This window comes from Eurypyga helias, unplaced genomic scaffold (assembly GCF_000690775.1).
Source record: "Eurypyga helias isolate BGI_N326 unplaced genomic scaffold, ASM69077v1 scaffold24418, whole genome shotgun sequence".
Classification (NCBI taxonomy): domain Eukaryota; kingdom Metazoa; phylum Chordata; class Aves; order Eurypygiformes; family Eurypygidae; genus Eurypyga; species Eurypyga helias.
This window is the reverse complement of record NW_010265344.1, coordinates 374-8,661: the sequence shown is the minus strand read 5'-3', so window position 1 is coordinate 8,661 and position 8,288 is coordinate 374. Positions and strand designations below refer to the sequence as shown.

The window sequence follows — 8,288 nt, the reverse complement described above, 5'->3', positions numbered from 1 at the left end:
GAACTTTATCCCGACAGCGGGCACGGAGCGCGGGGAAGCGTCGAGGTACACACCGACCGGCCGACAGCTTCCGCAGCAATGGGTGCGGCACAGTCAGAAAGCTGCAGCTGGGTAACACTAGAATGCAGGGCGTAAGGCGACGCGGCCAGGGTTCGGGTAGCCTTGGGTCTCAAGTAATTGTCGACGACTTCCTCTTTGGGATCTGGCAGAAAGAGTACAGGATATTTAGTCATTAACTGGGGTGGTGTAATCTGATGCTGTACGATTATGAGATAAAATGTCTGCTTTAGTGGGCAGAAAATGAGGGGCGTGGGTGGGTGTGTGTGTGGAGTCGATCTTCAGCGCTTTCTAGGAGTCCAGGCAGCGTGCACGCAGTGTGTCACCTTGGGTTAAAGAGCAAAGTATCATCTGTCAGGAGAGGTTTTCCTTGTCACAGTGCTGTCCCATTTGAGAGCTGCTCTGCCTGCATTCGCTTTTGTGGCGTTTACTCATGTGCCGTCCCTCTCCTCAGGGGTGGAGAAATAAGGTAATAACAGCATTGAGCGTGGGTGTTTGAGAAGACTCTTTTGCTTTTATCTTTTGCAGAGCAAAGAGTGGAAGATGTACGACTCATTCGAGATCAGCATCCAACTAAAATACCAGTAAGTCAGGTTCTTTTCACTTTGGTGGTGTTTTCGGTAGTTAGAAACCTGTGAAAGAGCTGTCCTGATGAGACCAAATTAAACTTGGGCCCCTGAGGGTCGTTAAGCCTGGCTTTCAGAAACATTCTCAAACTAGGGGCTGGCAGGCAGTGTTGTGGAGCAAGGTGCTGGCTGGGGACTGGAGGAAACGGGCGCTTCCTGTGTACTGAAGCCGTGTTGGGACTTCAAAGAAAAGCACACCCCAGCTGAGCTCTGAGATCTCCCTGAGCGATCCCACCTCCACTCACCTCGGTGTTTTTCATCTCCAAAAGAAGAGCCTGCAGAGGCTAACCAAGAACACGATGCAGCGATGCGTATGAGTTAGGGCTTTCATTGCCAGCCGGCGCTGAGAAGGGCAGGAGCACTCGCCTTCCAGGAAAGGGGCCTTCGCCTGAGCTCTCCAGAAGCGCTACCGGGCTGCCAAACCTCCGCCCTCAAAGAGAGATCAGCGCTCACCTGGTCACTCTTCTTCAGCTGGTCGGCTCCAAAGGCTGCCTGAATGTTTATTTTCTTTTATTTATGGCATCCTCAAGGTTACAAATGCAAAGCATCCCACGAAGGAAAAGGCAGGGATCGTGATACGTGGCTGAGGGGTTCTTCCTGACTGGCGAGCTTTTGTGGGACAGCTGTCACCGCATTTATGGCGGACTGCGGCCGTCTTCACGGCCATGTGGTGGAACAGGGAAGCTCTGGGGAGATCTTGGGGTGCAGAAGAGAGAGCTCAACCGGATGCCTCAGCCCTTGGTTCTCAGCAATGGGAGCTGATGAGTGAAAATTCCATGAGCCAGCTGCTTGCAGACTGGCCATTGCCACTGCAGGGTGATAACAGAAGCCTTCCTGTCGAACAGAAACCGAAAGGTTTTCAGTTTTCCGTTATCTGTAAACTGCTTCACCCCGAAGCTGCTGCTGGTTTACTGTGCTGTTGGGCACGGGAACAATTTTATAGCAGAGATTTCTTGACTTTTCTGGAATGGGCGGTTTTCCCCAAAAGGCCCTTCCCTAAAAAATCCAGTTGCTGACAGAAGATGGCAGTGTCACGCTGGGTGGTAAATCCCTCCTGTGCTGTCGACGCCCTTCATTTTGCTGTTGAAAATACTGTCTGTTGTGGTCTACCTTCTTAAAAATTGTGCTGGTGTTTTCCCCAAAACGAGCCAGCATTTACTTAAACCGGTGTGAGAAGCTGTTCTCTGATAGGTTTGTATTGGCCCGATCTCTCCTCACCTGTGCAACTCGGGAACAGCAGCACAGCCAGACCCTGGGAGCCTGGAAATGCTCCAAGCGGGTGGTGTCACGTAGCTACCCTTGGTTTAAACCCAACAAAACCCACGTGGCTGTGGAAACGGGAGTGCGCGGATTCTGAGGTCATTTCTTAAAAGCAGAAACTATATACAGTTGCCGGGCAGGGTGCTACTTAAACTGGCAAAGCTGCAGTTTCCTTGCGAAGCAGTAACTGCGTACTCGTCGTGGTGGAATTGCTGGTTCCTGGGCGTGCTGCCTGGAGATCAAGGAGGAAATTCTCTCCTTGGAGGCTCTATACACTTCAAAATGAGCTGTTTCTCGTGCACTAGCGTAGCCAGGGAAGGTGAATGGAATAGCATGCTAACCTGGAGGTACGAGGAAATTCTCTCCTTGGAGGCTCTGTACACTTCAAAATTAGCTGTTTCTCGTGCACTAGCATAGCCAGGGAAGGTGAATGGAAAAGCATGCTAACCTGGAGGTATGGTTTTTAGAAAGAGATGGCCTGAAACTGGGGAAATCCTAGTGAAAGCTGGTTGGGTTTGCAGACTGCTGTAGCCCAAGCCCCTGCTCAGCCACCGTCCCGCGCACGAGGGAAGCGTGCTTCGCCTTCCCCTGGGCGTCCCTGTTGCTGGCTGGTTCAGTGGGAGATGAGCTGATGCCGGCAGGCGATCTGCTCTGAAACGGCACTGGACCTGCGGATGCTCGTAGAATCGTAGCATCACAGACTGGTTTGGGTTAGAAGGGACCTTAAAGCCCATCCAGTCCCACCCCCTGCCATGGGCAGGGACACCTTCCACTAGACCAGGTTGCTCCAAGCCTCATCCAGCCTGGCCTTGGAGAGCTCGCTGCTCAAGCCCTCTTTGCTGCCCCCTCCTGCGGTGACTCTGGCAGACAGAGGCACGTGAAGGTAGTAGCGATTGTTCCTTGCCGGATGCGCGATGCCGCGTTCACAAATGAAGGGAAAACGGAGCTCAGCGTAAGCGCTTGTGCTTTGGGAGGGGGGCGCCGGGTACCGCTTCTGTCTTTCACATCTCCCGCTCCTTGCTCTTTCTCTCTTTGCAGGTGATCATTGAGAGGTACAAGGGAGAGAAGCAGCTTCCAGTTCTGGATAAGACCAAGTTCCTGGTGCCAGATCATGTCAACATGAGCGAGCTAATCAAAATTATCAGGTAGTATGCTGGGATTTCAGTGTAAGCTGCATCCACCTAAGAGTATGACTGTTAATTCCCCACCCGGTGTATGAGTTTGGGAACTTTTTAAATGGAAAATTCACCCAACCAGCGCTTGCTGTTGTCACCAGGACAAATTCATGAGAAGGTGCTTTTCCTTTGGCTTTGCTGGGAAAAGTCTGAGCTGAGCTGGTAGTCTGCGTGCAAGAGAAGTAACCGGTTCCCGGAGATGTAGGAGGGAGTCTGGGGCCGTGAATCCCTGTTTAACATGGGTGCTTCTGGCCCTGGGCCCCAGCGCTTCCTGCTTGGCTATTTTAGGATGCCTGCTTGGTGTTCTGCCTGGGAGTCCCTCTCCGGAGTGCCTGCCGCTTCCCACCCACTGGAGGGGGAATTTGGGCTCGTAGCCAGAGCTCTGAGCTGTTGCTTGGGGTCAATGTTGGCATCCTTCGATGGTGAGATGAGGTCTCCCCCAGGGACAGCGCCGAGGCCTGACCAACGCGTGTTCAGGCCGGTGTCTTTCAGTCCCAGCTGTTTGCACAGGCTCTGGCTTCTGCTCCGCGCTGGTGCTTCCGCTTGGCCCACAGGAGAAGGCGAAACAGCCGTGGAGCTGAGGCCCTGTGGTCTAAAACTGCGGGCAGGAATTCTGCTGGAAGCGCGTTTCTCCTGGCTTAATGCCAAGGAGGAATATTTGATGAGCGAGGGTTCTCAAGCGGTAAACTTGGGAGTTAGCAGCAAACCAGAGTTTGCTTTTTGTTGGCCACGGTGTAGCAGGGAGCTGGTTCTCGGAGGCCACAAGCTGTAAAAACTTGCCCCACGTGTCCAAACAATTCCCTGCCTCAGAGGCTTGTGCAAAAACCGCCTGTCGCAAGCAGATCCCAGCTCTTAGGGGAGTAAGGAAGCGAGATGGGGTTTTGGATGCGGGAACCAGGTTGCTCATGTCTTCCTTTTCGCTCCGGGTTACTGCCCTTCTGGAGCGTAGCTTTTCCAGTGAAATCGGGGCTTCTCTCAGGACCCCTGTGTGGCTGGAATTAGTAGATGAATTGAACCCAACCTGGAGGTGGGGAGCAAATGCCCTCCCCTGTGGCAGGGCTGCTTTGGGCGGGGACATCGTGCTGCCGGTGGCGGAGGGCTTGGTTTTCCCTCCGTCCCCGTGGGTGGGAATGCGCAGTCCTCACCATGAACCTCCTTCCCCTCCTCCATCCCCCACCCTCTCCCTCAACAGGCGACGCCTGCAGCTGAACTCCAACCAGGCCTTCTTCCTGCTGGTGAACGGACACAGCATGGTGAGCGTTTCCACGCCCATCTCCGAGGTGTACGAGAGCGAGAAGGACGAGGACGGGTTCCTGTACATGGTGTACGCCTCTCAGGAGACTTTCGGAGCGCGATCTTCCGTCTAAGACAGGCGAGCGGCTCCTAGCCTAGGATGTTGGTTTACCCTTGGCCATCACCCCCCCTCTTCCCCACACACCCCCCAGGGAAAGACACGGATGCCACCTACGCTCAGTCCCGTAGCATAGTCTTGCTTTAGCAGGTGTCTCACCTTCCCTTGCCTTGTTGGTGACTGTTAACAGTGCAGGCGAGCGCCTCCGGCTTCGAAACCTGCGGTAACGCTCCACGCAGGCACCTGGGCATTTCCGGACTTGATGAACGGAACCCGCGTAAAGGGACACTCGATTGACCTGAACCAAACAGGCGCCAGGGAGGAGCTGAAGTGTTTCGTGTGACAGTTTGCTGGAAAATCTCCCCGTGATTCCTTAAAGCTTTTAATTTTTTTTTTTTTTTTTTCTAATGGGAAGGCTCCTCGTGAGAGCAAATAATGTCCCAACATCCCGCAGTGGAGCTTTGGCTGCTGCGGCTCCATGAGACTCGCGTCGGCGCTGCGGCGAGTTCAGGCGAGTGTTTGGGGTGAGCTGGGGCAGGACGGCTCTGTCTGTCTCTCGTTTTTATTGTGGCACCGCGCCCTTTGGAACGGTGCCGGATCCTGGAATACTCGTACCGAACACCACAGCTTTATCGTAGTTGTAGGAAGTGTTTAACTGTAAAATACACACCTGGACAGGTAACACTGAAATAAACTCCAGTCTGCTACGAATTTCCAGTGCCTGCGTGTCCCATGAAACACAGTTGTTCCTACAGGTTCCCTTCCCAAAGTTCAGCCCCCTCAGCCCGGCGCTTTGCCGGGAGAAGGTAGTCGAGGGACGCAGGGCAGCCGGCCGCAGAGCAGTGCCCGGACCGCTCGCCATCTCCCCACCCACCCGGGGCCCGGACACGCCACCGGAATTACCGACCCGCGCTGCCCACGCAGCATCACCGCCCAGGGGGTTGGGGAGAGCCGCGTCCGGACGCAGCTCACCTGTGGGAGCTGCTGCCGGGAGCCCGACGGACACACGACGCCCTTTTCCGTCGCCGACGTCTGCCGCATGTGCGCGGTGTGGAGGATCCCACGAGGGGATGTCCCTGTCCTGGGCAGGCGGAAGGGCGTCTCGCGGGAGCTGTGTTTCTCCTCTGGAGGCGTCGCGGGGCGCGGCGTACCCCGATGTCTGTCGTGTGTCTGAACTAGCTGCATCTGTTCCCGGAAGCTAACTTACTCCGAGGGGGGGGAAAGAAGCAATACTACTGCGTCGTGGCGCTCTAGCTCGGTCAGGTGCACGGTTTGTACCTACTACACCTCTCTGCATGCATCTCGGTCGCTTACTTCAGGTTTTTTAATCGTTCATTGTGTTTTTACTCCCGCGTAAACTCCCTGACGCAGCTTGTTCTACGTGTCGTTTTGTTCGTGTAAGGAATGGTTTCGCTCCTAACTGACAGCCACCCTTGGAATTACGACGTGATCGACTGATACTCCTGTACAAATGTTGCTTTTTTAAAAACTAATACAGTGCTGATCTGGATGGGTTACGTCCCGACGGAACCGTGGCCTGTGTGGTTATTTCTAGGCGGCTCTTGTGCCTCCGGTCTCCGTAGGGAAGGGCGCGGAGCGCTCTGTTCCAGCGCGTGGGGACACCCGAGGTTGGGAACCCAGGTCCTGCCACCCCGACCCCTCCGAAACTCCTGACCCTGAACCACGCGGAGGGGGAGCCGCTGCCCTCCGGGAGGAGGGATCTGGGCTGTAGTTGCCCTGTGAGACGGTTCCGCCCTGGAGAACGGGGGAGCAGGGATGGGTTCCTGCGGCCCCGTTCTGTTTCTGCTCGACCCACCTCTTTCTCCCGTGTAATCCCGATGCTCCCGGGTTTCAGAAGGACTCTGCTCCTCAGGGATGGCCCTGGGCACCGGCCTGGACGCAGCAGAGCCACCGGCCCGCCATCGCAGATCTGCGCTCACGAGCGGATGTCTCTGGGTGGTGAGACAGCAAAAGTTACACAGGGAATCGAAAAAACCCCTATAAAACCCCTTGAAATGAAAAAAAAACCCACCAAGGGATTCTGTTTAACTCTTTATTTTCCATACATTAAATTTACTCAGATAAAAACATTCTAAAAATGTACCATTTTACTTTTAACAAAGTATAATAAAACATAAAAATCCCAATACCAGAATACTTGACATTTACAATTCAAAATCAAATTAGCTGAATATTAAATATTTACAAAACTATTTAAAATATTTATAAAGTTACATGCACAATTGGTAATACTAGAATTGACCGAAGTAAAAGAAATGGCTCAAACGGGAGCAGGAGTTTCCTTCATTCCTAGTGGAAAGTTACGTCCAAGAGAAGCTGTTAATCTGCACTTGAAACGGCGCAGGATTCGCTTCCTGCTTCGGTACCGACACCCTCCTTGCTTGGGAAGAGAGCGAACGGGTAGTTCCAAGGATTGACGAGGATACTGGGGGGCGGCAGGCGGCCTTCCCGGGGCCCCCCCCAGCCCAAGGCTTTCCCCCACCAGCCAAAGGCTTTTCCTAGACGCCGGCCAGCGCGCGGCGACGTGGGATTTCCCTCCGGGTTTGCCCGCTCGCGCCTCATCCGCGGGGCGTTCCCCCCCGAATCCCAAGCGTGCGTGGCCTCCAGCGAAACCCGCCTGTCGGACGGCGTCGGTTTGAGCGCGGGGAGGAGCGTTGCTCTGCTAAACGGATCGTTCCTGGCGCCTTCGCCCTGAAACCTGCCGGCCAGAAAGAGCGTCCAACAGAATCCGGGGGTTAGCGGGAAAGCTCCGGCGTTGGGCCGTCGGTTTCACGGCGCTTCACCCGTCCAGGTTTAACGACCGGGGTGTGAAAAGGTTCCGCCAAAAGCGGGGCACGACACAATGCCGGAAGGAAAAGTCTGGTGGAAGGCTGATCCGTACCTGGCGTGCTGTACCCAGCCTTCCCTCCCGGCTCTCCTCTTTGCCGCCAGCCCGGCGTTTTCATCGAGGGGCGAAGGAGCTTGCTGGAAATCCCACCCTATTTCCATCCTCAACGCTCCCAAAGGGGAAACGCCGCTGACGCCGCGCCGCCCCTCGCTCACCCCCCGAGGGAAGGCCGGTCGCTGGCTTCCTGCGGGGCGACGACGGGGCATCCGCTTCCCTCTTACACGTAAAGATCACCTCCACTCCGCAGGGAAATCCATTCCCAGAACTAAATCTGTACACTCGGGACAAAGCATGGAATAAGCGTTCTTCCAAGTCTCCGTCTTCCCGGGTATAAAAATAGGGTCTAAGAACTGGTGCTTTCTGCCCGGGCAGCTGAACTACGGGTGTAAAACCAGCTGCCTTACTTCTGGGGTTGGGGGGGATGGTGAAAAGATGGGTTTGTGCCTTTTAAAACCAGATGAAGGATTATTCGATGGAGCTAAAGTGCTCTGGTGGGACTTACCAGCTCCGGCTGTTGTGGGGACAAGGTGGACAAGCGTCCACTGGCGGCTCTCCGGGATGTAGGGAAGGCTCACCCGCCGCTTCCCTACTGCTGCTCGCGGTACTCAAAACGTCTCCGTCCGAACTGACCCTGACCCAGGCTTCACCGTGTAAAAACCTGACCTAAAAACACTCATAAAGCCACCTGAAGAAACATCAGCCTTAACCTGACACCGAGGAAACGATCCCAAAGGCGGCTCCGGGGAAAGGCATGGAACAGTTCGCTGGACACGAGTTCCCAGTCCTCGCGAGGAGAATGAGACGAGACGATGCCCGGCCTTGGGCACTAAACCCAAATGCAAGTGGCACACAGATTTGTCCCCGTTTGGTTTTTTTTTTTTTCCTGTCGATTTTTGCTGTTTTGAGGGGGT

At 54.8% G+C, this 8,288-nt stretch overlaps 1 protein-coding gene across 1 annotated transcript; it reads left to right on the top strand.

The window, feature by feature from the left end:
- Positions 1 to 560: 560 nt before the first annotated feature.
- On the top strand, positions 561 to 4,903 carry LOC104513385 (microtubule-associated proteins 1A/1B light chain 3B; the record flags this gene model as incomplete). The annotated part of the gene is made up of 3 exons (XM_010156716.1): positions 561 to 641; positions 2,982 to 3,088; positions 4,311 to 4,903. Coding segments are annotated over 3 exons (363 nt in total), but the record flags the coding sequence as incomplete, so codon positions are not given.
- Between the last annotated feature and the right edge of the window lie 3,385 nt (positions 4,904 to 8,288).